This window comes from Pleurodeles waltl, chromosome 2_1 (genome assembly GCF_031143425.1).
Source record: "Pleurodeles waltl isolate 20211129_DDA chromosome 2_1, aPleWal1.hap1.20221129, whole genome shotgun sequence".
In the NCBI taxonomy this organism is placed as follows: domain Eukaryota; kingdom Metazoa; phylum Chordata; class Amphibia; order Caudata; family Salamandridae; genus Pleurodeles; species Pleurodeles waltl.
This window is the reverse complement of record NC_090438.1, coordinates 610233178-610254286: the sequence shown is the minus strand read 5'-3', so window position 1 is coordinate 610254286 and position 21109 is coordinate 610233178. Positions and strand designations below refer to the sequence as shown.

General features: G+C 45.7%; 1 protein-coding gene across 1 annotated transcript in view; it reads left to right on the top strand.

Annotated features, from left to right (window-relative positions):
* The window catches only part of SFRP4 (secreted frizzled related protein 4), a 315946-nt gene that overhangs the window by 215355 nt on the left and 79482 nt on the right, over nt 1-21109 (top strand). Inside the window, exon 5 of the mRNA XM_069215629.1 lies at nt 16221-16284. Coding sequence (XP_069071730.1) covers nt 16221-16284 — 64 coding nt within the window. The remainder of the gene's footprint in view (nt 1-16220; nt 16285-21109) is intronic.

Here is a 21109-nt window from a genome sequence, read left to right as displayed (position 1 = left end):
ATAAATGTCCAAAATGTGTTACATAAGAAAGTGAGAGTTACAAGGTGTAACCCTCACTGTCTTTATAGCCTTTATAGCTCACTGTGCTATATTAGATGGATTACAATTTATGAACTGCAAGTAATAAAAGGATCTCTGCAGTAACTCACTTACCTGGATACACAGAATAAAACTCTGTCATCTGCATGATGTGTGTTAGAAATGGGGTCTCTGGTTGGCAGTCAGTTTGCACCTTGTCCAAGCAGGGACTCTCACTCTGCTCAGGGTAAGGGAGATACACACCTAGGATAACCCCTGCTCACCCCCTTGGTAGCTTGGTGCAAGCAGTCAGGCTTATCTCAGAGGCAATTTGCAAACTATCCATACCAACACACACACTAACACAGTGAAAATACCACAAAATAACACCACACCAGTTTAGAAAAATAGCCAATATTTATCTAAATCAAGCAAGACCAAAAGGACAAAAATCCAACATACAAAAGCAAAGATAGCAATGTTTAAATTGAAAAGATTATTTTGCAATGGATGCGTTAATTTAGCACAAAGTACCTGGTATGCATCAACAATAAAGCCACATGTGTTGGAAAAGCCAGCAATGCGTTAATTCCTAACTCGCAAGTGAGGCAGTGCGTCAATTTTTTATCCACCGGGCAAGCAATGCATTGAATCTTCCCTCGCAGGGAAAAGATGCATTGTGTTCTGGGCAAGCAGCTTCGAGTCAGTGTGGGGATGTTGCAGGCTTTGACACCCAGAGATGATGCATGAAAAATCCAGGTGCACAAGGGCGATGAATCCGCGCTGAGTTTGCAATGTGTTGATTTTACTGGTCATGTGTCGATTTTTCAGCCACAGTTCAGGGGCTGTGATGATTTTTCTGCTTCTAGTCTCCATGCGTGGATTTCCACCATGGGTTCACCAGCTTCTCCTTTCAAGGGCCCAGGGACTGGATGTGTCACAGCTTGGCAGGGTAGGGGTCTCAGCAAGAGATCACAGGTGCTGGCGGATTAAGTCTTTGAAGGACCTGAGACTTCAGAACAGGGGGCAAGCACAGTCCAAGCCATTGAAGAAAGCACACAAAGCAAAGGAGCAGTACTCTAGCTCTTCAGCTTTTCTCCTTGCCAGAGGTTCCTCTTGATCCAGAAGTATTCTAAAAGTCTGGGGTTTTGGGTCCACTACTTATACTCATTTCTGCCTTTGAAATAGGCAAACTTCGAAGGAAAGTCTCTGTTGTTCACAAGATCCTGCCTTGCCCAGGCCTGGCCCCAGACACACAGTTGGAGACTGCACTGTGAGAGGACAGGGGAAGTCCTTCTGGGGGGCGAGCCCCCCTGGGGGGGGTCTCAAGTGGTCCGGGGGGTGCCAGACTCTGGCCAGAAGAAGCATTATACAGATAAAAGGCCTTTATTGTAAGCATAAACATGTAATTGCCCTTTTAAAAAGGCAACAGTACTTAACTGCAATGTTTAAATAGGTCTAGACATATTTAAACATTGCCATCTTTATAAAAATAATTGTGAAAAATTCTTAGGGGGGCCCAATGATTGTTATTTTTCAACTGGGGGGCATGGCATTAAAAGGTTTGGAGACCACTGGTCTAGAGGGAATTCACAATCATCCCAACTGTCAGTCTGACCCAGGCAGGCAGATGCACAGAATGGTTAAGCAAGAAAATGCCCACTTTCTAAAAGTGGCATTTTCAAACTGGCAATATAAAAAACTACTTTACCAAAAGATGTATTTTAGATTGTGAGTTCAAAGACCCCAAACTCCACATCTTTATTTGTTCCCAATGGGAACTGCACTTAAAATACATTTAAAGGCAGTCCCTGTGTTAACCTGTGGGAGAGATAGGCCTTGAAATAGTGAAAAACGAATTTGGCAGTATTTCAGTATCTGGACATGTAACACACACACCACTACATATCCTATCTTCCAAATACACTGCACCCTGCCCATGGGGCTACCGAGGGCCTATTCTAGGGGTGAGGTACATATAGTAAAAGGGAAGGTTGGGCCTGGCAAGTGGGTATACTTGCCAGTTTGAACTGGAAGTTTAAAACTGTACACACAGACACTGCAGTGGCAGGTCTGAGACATGGTCACAGGGTTACTTATGGGGGTGGCAGAATTAGTGCTGCAGGCCCACTATTAGCATTTGATTTACAGGCCCTGGGCACCTCTAGTGCACTTTACAAGGGACTTACTAGTAAATCAAATATACCAGTCAGGGTTAACCAGTCATAATCACAATTTACACAGGGAGAACTTGCACTTTAGCACTGGTCAGCAGTGATAAATTTCCCACAGTACCAAAAACCAGCAAAAACAAAGTCCAGCACAGAGTCAAAAACACAGGAAGCAGAGGCAAAAAGACAAGAGACCCACACCAAGGATGCCGGGTTTAACAATGTGCTTTGCAGGAGACACTTTAACCCTCTACACTACTTTGAGTCAAAACTGCAATGAGAGAAAACACAGGTCTCTCCAGCAAATGCGATACTCTACAAGATTATCCTACTATTATTACTGTTACCGGGAATTTACTGGGCACACAAAGATCTGCGCAGCAGGTGCCTTAACCCCATGAGATATTTGAAAGTGTAGACTGCAACCACTATTACAGAATAGATTTAGTTTTATATTTTTCCTTGCTGTCAACTTATTTGTGTCAGAGTTTAAAAAATATATATATATATGTATTGAGGCCCACATTTTGAGTTGGGGTTGCGTCACTTTTTTGGCACAACCCAGACACAAAATTTCATTTGTTAAATCTCATAATTCGCTCAAATGTACCCATCATAGACCTGCAAAATGTGTGTGAAGTGTTAAGATGTGATGTCACTTCTTGTGATGTCATGGGTTGTGATGTCATGGGTTGTGATGTCACTTCCTGTGATGCTGTGATTTCACGCTGTGATGAAACGCACCATGATGTCACTTTCATACTCCCTAACTTGGTTAGTGCCCCCACTTCTTTTTTTAGGACTTGTGCCCAATTAAACGTCAATGTTTTAATTGTTATGGCATAAATTGCTGAACAAGAAACTTATTTTAATGTTTGAGCCTTCTGAGTCATTGTCTCCTAGTGTGGAGGCTCCTCTTCTGTAGAGCTCCGGAATGTACATCTGTATCAAGTAAACGAAGAAGAATGGAGCCATGAGCACGGAAAACTGCAAGACCAGAATCCTATGAAAATCAGATGCTTTAGGTGGAACAGCGTCAAAATGCAGTTATTTAGGCCCATATTTATACTTTTTTGGCGCTGCATTTGCGTCATTTTTTGATACAAAGGCGCAAACTTACAAAATACAATTGTATTTTGTAAGTTTGCACCGCTTTTGCGTCAAAAAGTGGTGCAAATGCGGCGCAAAAAAGTATAAATATGGGTCTTAGTTTCTTCGGGGAGAAGGCATACATTACTCTACTAAACTTTCTGTGTGTCCATGTATTTCTAAGCATAATGCAGACACTAAGGCCTATATTTATACTTTTTTAGCGCCACTTTTGCGCCACTTTTTGACGCAAAAACGGCGCACACTTACAAAATACAGGCCCGTATTTATACTTTTTTTGCGCCGCATTTGCGTCGTTTTTTGACGCAAAAACGGCGCAAACTTGCAAAATGCCATTGTATTTTGTAGGTTTGCGCCGTTTTGCGCCAAAAAGCGGCGCAAATGCGGCGCTAGAAAAAGTATAAATACGGGCCACAATTGTATTTTGTAAGTTTGCGCCGCTTTTGCGTCAAAACTGACGCAAATGCGGCGCTAAAAAAGTATAAATATGGGCCTAAATATGGCCCATTGTTGTAGGCCTCTAGCCAGTCACACACTGCAGGTTTAACTGTGACCTCAAGCAAGTATGCATGAACCCAGGAATCATAAATGATCCAGAGAAGACCGAGCTGGCAGAAAAACGTTTACTCAAAATACAGTTGAATGGCTTCCTTATTAACAGCTAGGCAGAGTTCTGGATAGTTTCGTTTAACAGAAAACAGCACATAATAGGCTTGCAGGGTGGTTTTGGCTTGGTGCCTGACCAGGTAGCTGTTGAACAGATGGGGCAACGAATGTTGTGTGGATGCCTCGGCTGAAATAAAAATGCTTCATTACATCAAGCACAAGTATAACGTTCGACGTACTTCTCAGGTTAGCAGCCACCCCGAACTGCCGATCAGAGTGTATAAATGATGCCCCTCAACACCCTGCATCCTAGTAGTTTTTACTGCTGCTCCGGTTCATGTTGGTGCCCGCGCTGATCTTTGTGGCAGGAAGGAAAGGAACCGCTCCTGCTGTTTACTGCTCCTTTCAGCTTTCTGATCGTGCTGCCTGGCTACTGTTCTGGCTTGTCTCTCAGAATGCAAAAAGCCAGACGTATTGAATGTGCTTAATTCTCCCGTATTATGACAGTGGGACACCGATGCTCTAACTCTGTACAAGAAGGAGATCTGGTCAGCCAAATGGAAATAAAATTTGCTACGCATCATTAAAGCCTTTAAAAGAACTAGGGAACTGTTCCGATGTATAGATGAGCTTTTATTATTGCCACCCCTCTGGCAAAACAGACTAAGGGGGTTATTCTAACTTTGGAGGAGTGTTAATCCGTCCCAAAAGTGACGGTAAAGTGACGGATATACCACCAGCCGTATTACGAGTTCCATAGGATATAATGGACTCGTAATACGGCTGGTGGTAAATCCGTCACTTTTCCGTCACTTTTGGGACGGATTAACACCTCCTCCAAAGTTAGAATAACCCCCTAAGTTCCCAATTTCGCAACATCTTCGTGTGCCCCCCAGCGCACGTTTCCATTGGTAAAATTTCTATTTTCTGGGATATAATAAGGAAAGACACTGGCCCTCATTCTGACCTTGGCGGGCGGCGGAGGCCGCCCGCCAAAGTCCCGCCGTCAGGTTACCGTTCCGCGGTCGAAAGACCGCGGCGGTAATTCTGACTTTCCCGCTGGGCTGGCGGGCGGTCTCGTTCAGACCGCCAGCCAGCCCAGCGGGAAAGACGCTTCCACGATGAAGCCGGCTCGGAATCGAGCCGGCGGAGTGGAAGCTGTGCGACGGGTGCAGTTGCACCCGTCGCGTATTTCACTGTCTGCGCAGCAGACAGTGAAATACATGTAGGGGCCCTCTTACGGGGGCCCCTGCAATGCCCATGCCAGTGGCATGGGCACTGCAGGGGCCCCCAGGGGCCCCGCGACCCCCCCTACCGCCATCCGGATCTCGGCGGTCCGACCGCCGGGATCTGGATGGCGGTAGGGGGGGTCAGAATCCCCGCGGCGGTGCAGCAAGCTGCGCCGCCGCGGAGGATTCAATGGGGCCGCGGTACACTGGCGGGACCCCGCCAGTGGTGCCGGTCCGACCGCGGCTTTACCGCCGCGGTCGGAATCCCCATTGAAGCACCGCCGGCTTGTCGGCGGTGCTCCCGCGGTCCTCCGCCCTGGCGGTCAAAGACCGCCAGGGTCAGAATGAGGGCCACTGTGGTTCAACATATTTCTAGTGGTACATCCTAAGTTGACGTACCTTACAATTCTCCTTTAGAAAATACTCAGCATCGGAAATTCTGCAGGTTATTGCCTACTCAAAATCCCCTGGCTCACTCAACCCTTGCTCGTATTATGAAACGACTTACTCCTCTTGCTGGACATATCACTTCATTGTTCAGCCTTTTTTGCATTATCGGGGTAGGGTGCCAGATGATCGGAATACCAACATTTCTCCTAAAGGAGCTCTGTTTTCCTCTTGGAATCCTAATCATGTTTGTCCTATTTCGCTCCTACTTTTCCCTGCAACATTGTGAGAAAACCTTTTGTTTAACATGCCCAGTCCTCTTATGCTGGGTTGGGCATTGCCTATGTTAAGCTTTATTACTAAGTGGCTTAACTGATCCTAATTAGCGGCAGGTTATTTAAAAATAGGAGTGACCTAACATTCAGACTCAGAGGCCCATATTTATACTTTTTGACGCAAACCAGCGCTTGCGCTGGTTTGCGTCAAAAAGTTTACAGCCGGCTAACGCCATTCCTACGTGCCATGCAGGCGCCATATTTAAGGATTGACGTTAGCTGCCGCTGCGGGCTAGTCAGAGTAAAAAAAAACGACTCAAACCAGAAAGCGCTGTCGTAGGGGAAAATGGGGGTTGTGCATCAAAAAATGGTGCAAGTCAGGTTTAAGTCAAAAATCATGGCTCAAACCGGACTTGCGCCATTTTTTGATGCACAACACCCATTGAAATGACTCCTGTCTTAGCAAAGACAGGAGTCATGCCCCCTTGCCCAATGGCCATGCCCAGGGGACTTCTGTCCCCTGGGCATGGCCATTGGGCACAGTGGCATGTAGGGGGGCCCAAATACTTACCTGAACTTACCTGTACTTACCTGGGATGGGTCCCCCCCCATCCATGGGTGTCCTCCAGGGGTGGGCAAGGGTGGCAGGGGGTGTCCCTGAGGGCAGGGAAGGGCACCACTGGACTGCTTCCATGGTCAGAGACCATGGCAGTGAGCCCACAGGTCCCTTAACGCCTGCCCTCACCCAGGCGTTAAAAAACGGCGCACATCAGGCTGTGCACCGTTTTTTAAGGCCTGCCCCCTCCTGTGCATCAAAATGACATGGGAGTACAAATAAGCCGCACAGGCTTTAAAGTCATTTTTTGGGCGGGAACGCCTACCTTGCATGTCATTAACGCAAGGCGGTTTCCCACATCCAAAAAATGACGCACACCGAGGAATTTTGACATCTGCGGGGTCGGGCGTCATAGTATAAATATGGTGCACAGTTTGCGCTGAATGTGCATCAAAATGTTTGACGCACATTCGGCGCAAACAGAGTATAAATATGCCCGAAGACTTTTAAAACATGGCCTACTAAATCACATATACAGTAAGAAACCTACAAACACACTATTCCCCATGACTAGAATCACTGTTGAACACTTGCATAGTGCCTTGAAGTGGATTCAATGGGAAGATAACCTCACCTGTGAAACACCTCTTTAACATAGCATGTGGGTTGCCCGTTCAATACGGCTATAAGGCCTCAGATCCTTTGATCTGCTTGGAATTTCGCAACTGTGGGATGTATGGGAATCTACCCACATTTAAATCCCTCAGAGTATTCACTGAGTGCCATCTACTTTGTGAAATGCGCTTAGTACGTGTGAAGCTAGGATGTCTCCTATCCTGGAGTTCAACATCTTGGTATCCATGATAATCCTGGAGCACCTAGAAAAGAATGGCATTTCACAACTATACAAGTCCCCTTTAGTGAATACTCCCAAACAAAAAAAGCTATTCCATATTCATTTAATGCTGTACACTGTTCATATTCTCACCATCTGAAGTTGAAACCTATTTGTAGTGCTATGTCAATCGATAGGGAACGCCTGCCAACCTAATCCGTTTGTTTGTTTAACCACAAAAACACTGGAAACCGCTACATAGCAAAATGCACAGTTCCAGTAAACAATACTGTCTTGCTGGTTTACAAGCAAATTACTTATTGTTTTCATGCAAAAAGCGCTTATATATTATTTAGGTGAAATGCAAAACATACATAATATTAACAAAAGCCTTGTCAAGTTCTCAGAAAAATGGTTTGTGAGCTAAATATACACCCATTCCTTTAAAATACTGGAATGTAACATTTGTTAAGGATGTAAAAGAAAACAGACGCCATATTGTATAATTACACATAGATCTACATCATGGGTACTCACAAACATAGTTGCTCATTGTAAGAAGCTGGCTCTGTATATACTATATCAAAATAAGATATAGGGGGTCATTCCGACCTTGGCGGGCGGCAACCGCCATGCGGCCGCCAATGCGGCCGCACTCACGCGGCCCCCATTCCGACATTCCAGCTGGGCCAGCGGGAATGAGGCCGCAACACAGAAGCCGGCTCCGAATGGTGTTGCGGCCGTGTGATGGGTGCAGTTGCACCCGTCGCGCTTTTCACTGTCTGCTGGGCAGACAGTGAAAAGCTGGCCGGGGCCCTTTTAGGGAGCCCCTGCACTGCCCGTTAGGGGGCCCCTGCACTGCCCATGCCCATGACCCCAAGGGCCCCAGGACACCCCTTACCGCCATCCTCTTACTGGCAGTGAAAACCGCCAGAAACAGGCTGGCGGTAAGGGGGTCATAATCCCCAGGGCAGCGCTGCAAGCAGCGCTGCCCTGGCAGATTATGGCCGCCAGGGCAGAAATGGCGGAAAACCGTCAGAATGGGGAAAAAAGCACCACCAGCCTGTTGGCGGTGCTTTCAGTCATACTAGCTCTGGCGGTCTTGGACCGCCAGGGTCAGAATGACCCCCATAGTGTTCACAAAGTCCAGGGGTTCCCCAAGAGGCTTGACAGAGGCAATAATAGATAATACTAATGCTCTATTTGTGGTAGTGTGGTCGAGCAGTTAGGCTTATCAGAGGGTAGTGTTAAGCATTTTTTGTAAACATGCAAGCAATAAGTTACAACACACACTCAGGGGGTGATTCTGATTCTGGCGGGCGGCGGAGGCCGCCCGCCAGAATTCCGCCCCCATTATACCGCTCCGCGGTCAGAAGACCGCGGAGGGTATTATGAGTTTTTCCCTGGGCTGGCGGGCGGTCTCCAAAAGACCGCCCGCCAGCCCAGGGAAAAACTCCCTTCCCACGAGGATGCCGGCTCGTAATCGAGCCGGCGGAGTGGGAAGGTGCGACGGGTGCAGTGGCACCCGTTGCGTATTTCAGTGTCTGCAAGGCAGACACTGAAATACTTTGCGGGCCCTCTTACGGGGGCCCCGCGACCCCCCCTACCGCCATCCTGTTCATGGCGGCTTTCCCGCCATGAACAGGATGGCGGTAGGGGGGGTCAGAATCCTCATGGCTGCGGAGCGCGCTCCGCAGCCATGGAGGATTCAAACGAGCAGCGGAAAGTCAGCGGGAGACCGCTGACTTTCCGCTTCTGACCGCGGCTGAACCGCCGCGGTCAGAATGCTCGTTGGAGCACCGCCAGCCTGTTGGCGGTGCTCCCGTGGTCGGTGGCCCTGGCGGCCACCGGCCGCCAGGGTCAGAATGACCCCCTCAGTGACTTAACTCCAGACCAATGAGTTTTTATATAGAAAAATATCTTTTGTTAATTTATTTCTAGAACAACAAGATTCAGTTTGCAGGTAAGTTTATTAAATGAAAGGTACTTTGCATAGGTAAGTTCAGTACTTTGAATCAAATTGACATTACATACAGTTTTCTTTAAAATGGCAAAAAGCTATTTTAAAAGTGGACACTGTAATTGTCAACAGTACCTGGGGAAGGAAAGTACAGTACACATTTGGAGGTAAATAATCGACTTACAGACTCAGTCTCCGGGGCATAGGTAGCGCTCCGTTAGGGGCTCAAGATAACCCCAAACACCCAGCACTAGCAACACAAGGCCGGTTAGGTGCAGAGGTCAAACAGGAGCCAAAATAACATGGACGCAAAAGGAGAGAGGGGGTGCTCCGGTTCCGGTCTGCTTGCAGGTAAATACCCGTGTTGTCGCAGTGCAGACCAGGGCCATTTAGAGGAGCTCTGGGGCACCCAAAGTAGTCACCAAACATGCACCGTCAGCGGCTCGGGGCGGCTGGGTACAGGGTGCAAACAGGGCGCCGGGTTCCCAATGGAACTCAATGGGGAGACCCCAGGGGTCACTTAGGTGCTGCAGGCGATGCGCAGGGGGGATTCTTGGGCAAGCCACGACCTGGACAAGGAGAAGGGCCGCCTGCTGGTCACTGCTGCACAGGTGGTCGGTTCCTCTTGAGTCTAGGGGCTGCGGGTTCAGTGCTTCTCCAGTCATCGGATATCTTCGTCCCAGGCAGTCGCGGTCAAGGGGGGCCTCAGGATTCCCTCTGCAGGCGTCATCGTGGAGAGGTGGAGAGGTCAGCCCAGGGTCACTTGGTCGGAATCCCCTGGGGATCCTCTTTGGCTAGTTGGTTCCTCTGGACACGGGATAGGGGCGTCGAGTGCAGAGTAGTTTTGGACTCACGGTTCTGGAGTGAGGTGGGAGTCGCTTTAAAGAAGGTTGCCTTTTCTTCATGTTAGACAGGTCCACTGTCCATGGAGTTTCTTGGTCCTCAGTGATGCAGGCCGTCCCCTGGAAGCTGTTCAGGGGTTGCTGGTCCTGTAGAATGCGTTGCTTTTCTTTTGCAGGGTCTTTGAAGCAGGAGACGGGCCAGTAGGGCTGGGGCCAAGTCAGCTGTTGCCTCCTTCTTTTCTCTGCGGGTTTTTAGCTCAGCAATCCTTCTTCTTTTTTTGAGGTTGTCAGGAATCTAAATCTCTTTGTTGAGGGATCCCTTATATACAAGATTTAGGGGTGTTTTTAGGATTAGAGAGCAGTAGCCAATGGCTTCTGTCCCTGAGGGTGGGGGGCACATTCCTATCCCTATTGGTCCTAATCCTCCAAAGCAAGATGGAGGATTTCTCAAGGAGGGGGTCACTTCAGCTCTGGACACCTTAGGGGTTGTCCTGGCTGAGGGGGTGACTCCTCCTTGTTTTTTCTCATTATCCCTCTGGACTTGCTGCCAAAAGTGGGGGCTTGTCCGGGGGAGCGGGCATCTCCACTAGCTGGAGTGCCCTGGGGCACTGTAACACGAGGCCTGAACCTTTGAGGCTCCTCCCAAGTGTTACAGTTCCTACAGGGGGAAGTGTGAAGCACCTCCTCCCAGGACATGCTTTGTTTCTGACCGCAGAGTGCACAAAGACACTCAACCCATGTGGTCAGAAACTCATCTGGAAGTGGCAGACTGGCATAGACCGGCCAGTCCTACACTACCAGACTGGCTGACATATAGAGGGCATCTCTAAGATGCCCTGTGTGTGCATTTTTCAATTAATCCCACACTTGCATCAACGTGGGTTTATTGTGCTGAGAAGTTTGATACCAAACTTCCCAGTATTCACTGTAGCCATTATGCTGCTGTGGAGTTCATAATGACGAACTTCAAGACCATATACTCAGTATGGCTACCCTGCACTTACAATGTCAAGAATTGACTTAGACACTGTAGAGGCATATTGCTCATGCAGTTATGCCCTCACCTGTGGTATAGTGCACCCCTCTAGGCCTGTTAGAGGGGCAACTTACCTATGCCACAGGCAGTGGTTTGTGGGCATGGCACTCTGAGGGGAGTGCCATGTCGACTTTGTCTTTTCTTCCCACCAGCACACACAAGGTACAAAGCAGTGTGCATGTACTGAGTGATGGGTCCCTTAGGGTGGCATAATAGATGCTGCAGCCTTTAGGGGCCTTCCCTAGCTACAGGGCCCTTGGTACCAGGGGTACCTTTTACAAGGGACTTAACTGTGTGGCAGGGCTGTGCCAATTGGGTAACAAAGGTACAGTTTTTATGAAAGAACACTAGTGGTGAGGCATGGATAGCAGTGTCCCAGCACACTTGCAATCAAAGCTGGCATCAACACTAGGCAAAAAGTGAGGGGGTAACCATGCCAAAAGTGGCGTTTTCCTATACTCATAACCAATTAAATCCAAACAATTCACTTAATTACCATAAGAAAATGTGGACACTAACTATAGTTAAAACATCAGTAATGGTATCAATATATCTTCTAAACAAGCTAACTTCTTAAAGCTGGTGATTGAACTATAATAATTGTTACATTGCAATATTTACTGTTATAACTTACCAAGCATTTTCTACCACACTGCTGTTTAGAAAAATATATACAATACCAATGTTACAAAATGTACTCCTAATAAACATGTTTTATTAATGTGGAAAACATATCTCGAAAACAGTTGTCCTAACAAAGTAGATTTTGCTTTTTATTGTACAGCACACCGTTCTACGGTTCAATTCAGACCACAATTAACTGTATCAAGTTTCCATATCCACTTATTTTTCTTAAATGATAACAATTACCTAATGTTTGGCACAGCTGCGATCCCTGAGAAAAAAATCCTACATGAATGGGCATCATTGTAAGGAGGATAGTCTCCTCTTGCCAGTGGTGCCTCTTGCCAAATGATCTTCTGGTTGGGCAGCCCTCAACCCCCGGGTGTGGATTGTAGGTAAATAAAACAAGAGGTGTCATTATCCCTGGTATCTAGGAGGTTTATCTTGTCCCTGGCTAGAGGATTTGTTGTTGGTGGTGGGGGAGGGTGCCTCCTTGTGAGCTCTGGTGTCCTGGTCGACATCTGGTCGCATTACCTCCAGCACCACCCTGAATCAAGTTAAGCTGTTCTTCTCTACTCTGTGGACAGCCCCTACTTTGCAACTCTTGTCCACTGACATTTTGGATTATACCCTACTAATTTAGAATGCCCTCCATCTGCCACAAGGTGTAATCTGCATACCAGGAGGCTAATGTATGACTGTTTTCTGAGAATGCTGCATCCAAGGAAGCACTGCTGTCTTTCCCTTCTTCGTTTTCACCTTCTTTCTCTGGTGAGGCATTTCAGTTCTCAAGAACTGCAGGGCGTGCAGGGTTTCTCAGTGGATCTACATCCTTGGCCAAGGTTAGACAGTCCCCTTGCAGATAGACCTGAGAAAAAAGAAAAACAGACCTGCATGCAAAAGGGTCTGGACTGCACCTTCCTTGAAAAGTGGTTTGGTCTCCATGAAGAAAGCTCAACTGAATAGATGGACCTGAACGAGGGCAGCATGGTAGGCTGAATGTGGCCAAGTAGCATGAGGTAACCCTATCACAGCTGCCCAAGTAAGTAAGAACATGTGGGGGAGGTGCTGCTCTGTGGTGTTCCAGTACAGGAAAGATGGAGCATTCATCATCCCCAATCCATCATTGGCCCATGGGGTGCCCATATCAACCTTTTCTCAAAAACTGTGAGGGGAAGGACCAAAGGGACAGTTATTCTTCACATTCGTAGTATGGAGTCTCTCCCCACTGGAAGAGATTGTGCTAATTTTGAAACATACTGAACCCTGGTTTAACTCTTCAATTTCTAAAGTTGACACTGAGTAAACATGCTGACAGATAATGCTACTAGTGTCACCTGGACAATTGTGGTTGTCCACAGTTCCACTGGTGCTCAATCACTGCAAAATCTCTTCTACAACTGATAGAAACAGAGATAGATGGAGACACCTGGACTTTTTAGCACCTCCTTGAAGACCATTACTGGGAACTGCCCACCTGTTTAAAGTTAGACTGCCCTTAACTGGTCCCTGGACTCCAATAACAGGACACTAGCCATCTGGACATTTGTGGTAGCACACAAGACTCATTCTGGAGGACTGTGATCTTGTTTTTGTGGTGTGTTTATGAGGTAGTCATTTTTAATGGCTATAAGCAGGACTATTTAGGATGGCTCCTTTTATTTAAGAGCATTTCTGGGTACAGGACAGCTACATCAAAGTAGTGACTGGGCACCACCAGTCTTGCCTGTATCCCGTAAATCATCCTATATATTTCCAGAAAGACATGAATGCTTCCGAAGGGACCTGAGTTCACTCAAAGCAACCCCCCTGAAATAACACTGGACATTGGACTCCACAATAAATACAAATTTAGCTCTTAGTGCAAGGGCGTAATGAAGAGTGTTGGGAATTTATGTTGGAAACATAAGTGTTAGGACATTTTGGTTTTCTTTGCTGATCATAAGTCTAAATGGACTATGTAGTCACCTTTTTTCTACATACTCTTTTGTTTTCATAAAATGAAGCACTTATTGGACATTGAAGTTACTAAGGCCCTCATTCCGACATTGGCGGGCGGCGGGCGCTGCCCGCCAAGCGGAAACCGCCATCAGGCCGCTCCGCGGTCAAAAGACCGCAGAGGCCATTCTGGCTTTCCCGCTGGGCCGGCGGGCGCCCGCCAAAGGAGCGCCCGCCGGCCCAGCGGGAAAGGCCCTGCAACAATGAAGCCGGCTCCGAATGGAGTTGCACCCGTCGCGATTTTCACTGTCTGCAATGCAGACAGTGAAAATCTTTATGGGGCCCTTTTAGGGGGCCCCTGCACTGCCCATGCCAGTGGCCCCACGACACCCGTTCCCGCCATTCTGTTCCTGGCAGTAAAAACCGCCAGGAACAGGATGGCGGGAAGGGGGTTGGAATCTCAATGGCGGCGCTGCTTGCAGCGGCGCCATGGAGATTCAGCCCAAGCAGGGGAAATCCGGCGGGAAACCGCCGGATTCCCTTTTCTGACCGCAGCGTCAGAATGGGCATTGAAGCACCGCCAGCCTGTTGGCAGTGCTTCCGTGGGCCCCGGCCCTGGCGGTCTTGGACCGCCAGGGTCGGAATGACCCCCAAAGTGTCTTCTACTGTGTTACACCGAATCTTAGTTTTTAAGCCATGTCACTTCCTACAACAACTCTTTACTGCTCCTTTTTCCTACCCTGAGAGTCAAGGGCCTAAAGGGAGTCTTTTGACTATCCAGTAGGGAGATAACCTAGCCTTGGGACACCAGTAGTAAACAACATTACCCAAACAGGTAATGCACAGTAATCTACTGCCTTGGTGCCCTAAAAATCCTCAAAATAAGTTTGCCTGTCTTTTTAACTTTTGTGTATATGCTAGTTCCCATTTGCATATTTTCTTTTACTTGGAAAGATTTCCTATTAACCTTTTTTGTCCTTCTAGGGATATATTGCTCATTACAACCATTATCCCAAATAGGTCACATGTTGTTAATTCAAACCTCTAAATTTAGTTGCAAGAGAATTTCATTGGAGTAACTGAACGTCTACTATGTTAGATCTGTCAGCCTTAGAGTGGTCTTCACCCAAACCTTTTGCTTTCCTCCTCCATTTTTGCTGGCGTTAGGACTCTAGGCATGTTATCACTGCTAACCAGTGCTAAAGTGCATGTGCTCACTCCTTAAAAACTGTAACATTGGCTTATCCCAAATTGGCATATTTAATTTACTTGTAAGTACCTGGCAAAGTGGCACTATGAGTACCTAGGACCTGTAGATTAAATGCTGCTAGTGGGCCTACAGTACTGGTTATGGAACCCTCTTAAGCAGCTCTTTAAATGTGTCTCAGGCCTGCCGTTGCAACCTGTATGTACAGTTTTAAACTGCCATTTCTACCTGGCAAAATAAACATTGTGCCAGGCCCAAATCATCCTTCCTTATGTGTATAAGTCATCTCTGGGGTAGGCCCTAAACCGCTGAAATGGCAGGCAGCAGTGTATTTGAAAAGTAGGACATGTACTCCTACGTTTTCCATCTACTGATAGTGAAAAACTCTTACATTCATTTTCACTATCACAAGGCCTAACTTTCCCATAGGATAACCTTGGAGTTCTCTTATTACCTTTAAGAAGCTGTACCTCTCAAATAGTAGCAAGTAAACAGTTCATGTCTAATGATTTGGAATTGTAGGAAAAAATCCTCTTTTATACTGAAGTCGGATTTGTGATTATGAGCACCACAGAGACTTTCATTTATATGAGTACTGACCATTCTCCCTGATTTTGACCATTTATTGTTTTTCTAAATTGCACAGTTTAATTTATTTGTAATAAAATTGTCTGTTTTATTGTTTTGTTTTCTGTTAATCATTTTCAGAACTGATCATTAGGTCGTTCTCCCTCTTCACGTGTGTGTTGGCAACTAAACCTATTCAATTGAGTATAGGCCTAGAGTGGGCTCTTTGCTAGCACCTTGCTCATGTATTGAGGGCTTTCTTAATTGTCCTAAATCCCTGCGCCCAATTTGGTGCCTTTCCTAATTTTTCTTGTGTTAGTCCCGCCCAAGAGGAATTGTGCTCTTACTGTGTTTTCAATCGATAAACTGTATCCTTCCATAACCTTCCAGTGCATGCAAGTCTATTTTGTCTTGCTCTGTGTGACTTTCCATGCTCTTCCACACTCCATTGAGCCCACCACGCACCTTAAAACGTATTACCATCAGTAGTATCCACTTGCTCCTCCGTCCCTTTGCACTGTTATCACCACCACCGGCAGACGGCCATATTTAAATGGATTTTAATCTGCTCCGGGATGATTGCAGTGTGCATCCACAAGGGGACATGCAGTATGGCCTTCTTGGAACGTGGAAAGAAAACAAAGATGACCATCATGCATATGCTTGCATCTGTGGTGACAATCATGGATATTTTTTTGTTTTATGAAAAATGAATTCAAAGATGACCACCACATGTGATTACAAGCAGAGATAAGTGTAACCTCTTATGCATCAAATTAAAATGGTTTCTACATTAATATGAATTCACATTCTTACTTTGCATGCCTCTTAAAACAATGTATGTGATTTTTAATTTCAGGCTGATGCTTCTTGAAAGTTGTTTGGTTGAAAAATGGAAAGAACAGCTGTACAAAAGGTTTAAGGTAAGTTTCAGAAATACTGAAATTTCTAGGAAATAAACATGCCAACATATACAATTCATGCTTCGTTTTATGGAGGTGGAGAAATAAGCAACTGGCACCACCAGTATTCAAGGTGCCTCATACAGCAGCTGACATGCAATTTTTGGTAGAGCTGCAAGAAGCCGTTGTCAACTAGGAACACTGCCACATGTTCCCAGTGATTGAAAACGGCAGTGCAAAACTTTTCTTGATCCAGATTGGGATTGGGGAAGGTAAGGAATCTGCAGGAGTTTAAATTCATTACTAACATATCTTTCTCATTTTTTCCTGTATTTGTGAATGTCTTTTGCAGTATTCATGTTTGTCAAATGTTTTGGAGATATAATAATGGGAAGACATCAGAGTATACTATGTGGAACTGCAGACCTTTTTTAGCTGAGTGAGAGGGGGATGCAAGCGCTCTGTTTCAGGAATAGTTGAGCTTTTTCACCACAATAAGGAATCTGTGATTTGATGTGCAAAGACTACATTTGCATAAATGATTACAAGTTGTGCCACAACTTTTTCCAAATTCCATCTGATTTTGCATACTAAACTATGCACCATTAGGTCAGTTCACAAAATCCTGAATTGCAGAGGTTTGGAGATTAACCTGCCTCACTAATATTCATAAGGCAGGTTGCAATGCATGCTCCTGTGAACTGGGACACCTGAAAAAAAACGTTTTCCACTTTGGAAAACATAGGTAAAAATAGGCAGTGGTCCCCTGGATGTACAGCTTTTCGGTCTCACCGTGATGCAATTGATTATTTGGTGTATGATTCAGCCTGCAAGGGAAAGCTACAAATTCAAAGCACAATACTAATAAGGGACTATATTGCATCTTAAAAGTACAGTCAGTCAACACTCTTTTTTTACATTCATTCCCACATTTTTTTGCATTCAGTCCGTTATCTCACATTCTTATAAAACAAAAAGCAAAAGTTATTTTCACTGCTGCACATAAATTTTTTTTATTGTATATATTTGTCCACACTCAAGGGCAAAAATGACCCTAAAATGGCCACTTCAGTACTACCTGTTTTTTGCAGACCAGTATGGCCTGACCTCTTAATTGCAATCTCACCAAATACAAAACGGTCTGTTGAGACTTTGAGGTGACCATCTTAGGGACAGCTTTCCCAATTGCTGAGGACTTGATTCAAAATGTAATTACAGTTAACATTTAAAAAGCTATTATGATAGTTTTAACCATTCGGGTTCAGCAGGACTCAGCAGGGAAAAATTGCAGAAAGGCATCTCTTCCAACATTAAACTATACCACAGCTAAAACGTGCCAAATTCACTTTGCCTTCCAAATACTTAATGATCCATAGAGAAACTGTCGAATTTTCCAGGTATGGGCATCCTTCAATTTCATTCAGTTTGGTAATAAATATATTTCAGCACAGAAATATTGAAGCAGTTTTGCACTATGCTGCAACATTTTCCTTTCTAACCCTTCTACATCTGCAACAGGTAAACATACCTCTGCGATGGGATTGCCTCCAGCATAAGCAGCTGGAAAATGCTTATCCATATTTCCCATAAATATACCTTTCACACAATTACACGACATGTTCTCAATATAAATGTCTTTGATTTAACTTAACTGCATGCTCTGATCTGTACAGTATCACGTTAAACAGCTGTGGGTTTGAAACACAACACTCAAGACTGCATTTAAGGCTCTGATTATGAGTACAGGTGATATTGATTGCACATGATAAATAACAATACCACTGTGTACGTCATTTATTGAGTGTGATAAATAACACCGATTATGAGTTGTTGGGGAATAACATGCAGAATTTGGTGTTTAACACACCAACATCTGCATGGTAAATATGGTATGGTTTTCCTCTGTTAAATTTCAGCATGTCTCACCTGCCGAAATTTAACAAAGGTTGAGTTATTTAACGCATCCAATATTTATCAGGAGTGTTCAATAACTAGCAATTCGTAATTCTGACCTGTGCATACGCAGGGATTTACGCTTGGGTCGGAATATTCCAACCAACTCCTAAGGAGGGCCTAAGTCTTTTTAACTACCTTGAGATGTTTAGATGGATCAGCAAACCAGATTTTAACAAGCATTGGCAAAGCCAAGTGACCTGGCCTTGGTAAGCGTCCAGCAGAATGTTCTTTTTGTTATTTATTTTTTGCAAATGTTAGAAATGGGGTTTTTGGTTGGCAGTCAGGTTACCCTCTTTCCAAGCAAGAACCCTCACTCTAGTCAGGGTAAGTCACACACAATCCAAATTATCCTGTGCCCACCCTCTGGTAGCTTGGCACGAGCAGTCAGGCTTAACTTAGAAGGCAATGTGTAAAGCATTTGTGAAATAAATCATACAATAACATAATATAGCAACCCAAAAAATATACCACACAGTGTTTGGAAAAATATATAATATTTATCTGGGTATTTGCGGGTCAAAACGATCAAAGATGCAATATGAATTTGTAAAGATATCACTAAAAAGTGATCTAAAGTGTCTTAAGTCTTTAGAAAGTCAACAAAGACTCTTTCAAGCACAAAGTACCTGGTTTGGAGTGGAAAATCTCCGCAGAGGGCCGCAGAAGAGGAGATGCATGAAAATTGTGGTGTGTGTGTCGGTTACGCTCGTTCACACACGGACTTGCGTCGTTATTTTTCACGCGGGGAGACGTGCGTCGTTCTATGGGAGGAAAAATGGTGTGTGCGTCGGTTGCGCTCCTTCACACACAGACTTGCGTCATTATTTTTCACTCGGGGAAGACGTGCGTCGTTTTCCGGCACGCGGACCGTCTCCTTCTATGGATCGCAGGATTACCAGATGTCCCAGGGTCTGTGCGTGGATTCTTCGGCTTGTTTTCCGGCTGCGCGTCATTCCGGGAGGCTGTGCGTGGAATTTTCTTTCTCACGGCAGGCGTTGCGTCGATTTCCCCTCTCGAAGTCGGGCGGCGTTGTCCATGCGAGGCCGTGCGTCGAAGTTCCGGTCGCCCCGTAGGCGTCGCGTCGAGCAGCGTCAGTGTGCGGCGATTTTCTCACCGCGGAGCAAGCTGTGCGGCGAAATTTTCAGCGCACGAAGAGTCCAAATGAAAAAGAGAAGTCTTTTTGGTCCTGAGACTTCAGGGAACAGGAGGCAAGCTCTATCCAAGCCCTTGGAGAGCACTTTTACAGCCAGACAAGAGTTCAGCAAGGCAGCAGTCCTTTGTAGAAAGCAGACAGGTGAGTCCCTTGAGCAGCCAGGCAGTTCTTCTTGGCAGGATTTAGCTTCTGGTTCAGGTTTCTTCTCCAGCAAGTGTCTGATGAGATAGGGCAGATGCCCTGTTTTATACTAAATTGTGCCTTTGAAGTGGGGGTGACTTTAAAGAGTGGCTAAGAAATGCGCCAGGTCCCCTTTCAGTTCAATCCTGTCTGCCAGGGTCCCAGTAGGGGGAGTGGCAGTCCTTTGTGTGAGGGCAGGCCCTCCACCCTCCCAGCCCAGGAGGACCCATTCAAAATGCAGATGTATGCAAGTGAGGCTGAGTACCCTGTGTTTGGGGTCTGTCTGAGTAAATGCACAAGGAGCTGTCAACTAAACCTAGCCAGACGTGGATTGAGAGGCACTAAAAGATTTAAGTGCAAAGAAATGCTCACTTTCTAAAAGTGGCATTTCTAGAATAGTAATATTAAATCCGACTTCACCAGTCAGCAGGATTTTGCATTACCATTCTGGCCATACTAAATATGACCTTCCTGCTCTTTTCAAATCAGCAGCTGCCACTTCAACAATGTATGAGGGCAGCCCCAATGTTAGCCTATGAAGGGAGCAGGCCTCACAGTAGTGTAAAAACGAATTTAGGAGTTTTACACTACCAGGACATATAAACTACACAGCTACATGTCCTGCCTTTTACCCTCACAGCACCTTGCTCTAGGGGTTACCTAGGGCACACATTAGGGGTGACTTATATGTAGAAAAAGGGGAGTTCTAGGCTTGGCAAGTACTTTTAAATGCCAAGTCGAAGTGGCAGTAAAACTGCACACACAGACCTTGCAATGGCAGGCCTGAGACAAGGTTAAGGGGCTACTGTAGTGGGTGGCACAACCAGGGCTGCAGGCCCACTAGTAGCATGTAATCTACAGGCCCTAGGCACATATAGTGCACTCTACTAGGGTCTTACAAGTAAATTAAATAGCCAATCATGGATAAACCAATCATCAATGCAATTTACACAGAGAGCATATGCACTTTAGCACTGGTTTGCAGTGGTAAAGTGCCCAGAGTTCAAAAGCCAACAACAACAGGTCAGAAAAAATAGGAGGAAGGAGGCAAAAAGTTTGGGGATGACCCTGTAAAAAAAAGCCAGGTCCAACAGCAAACATTTGAATTATGCAAAAGTGATGTCACGATAAAGGAGTGATGTACCTTAATTCCACTGCATGGGCGCACTGGTCAACAAAGCTAATTTTCACAATAACCTCCCAAGCTCCTACACAGCCAAAATTCACATAGAGGGCTCAAGAAAACTCAAGCAGAAAGGGGGAATGATATTGAGAGAGGAAATAGCCAGTAGGAGAAATAGTGCTTGTTCCACCGCATCTATAGAGACAAAAGGACGGCAATGTGTAAGCATCAACCATGACATGCAGGAAAGCTAGTATTGTTTTTCTGTCACAATTAAACACCTAGATTTATAAGGCCACATTCTCAGCTATTTTTAACTTGAATATTTCAGATGACCACCCAAGAAAATGTCAGGATCAATATATGCAGAAATGACTTCACAATAGTCTAATAGAATCTGCTTTCCCAACTTTTCCTATGTAATTAGGGCCTGA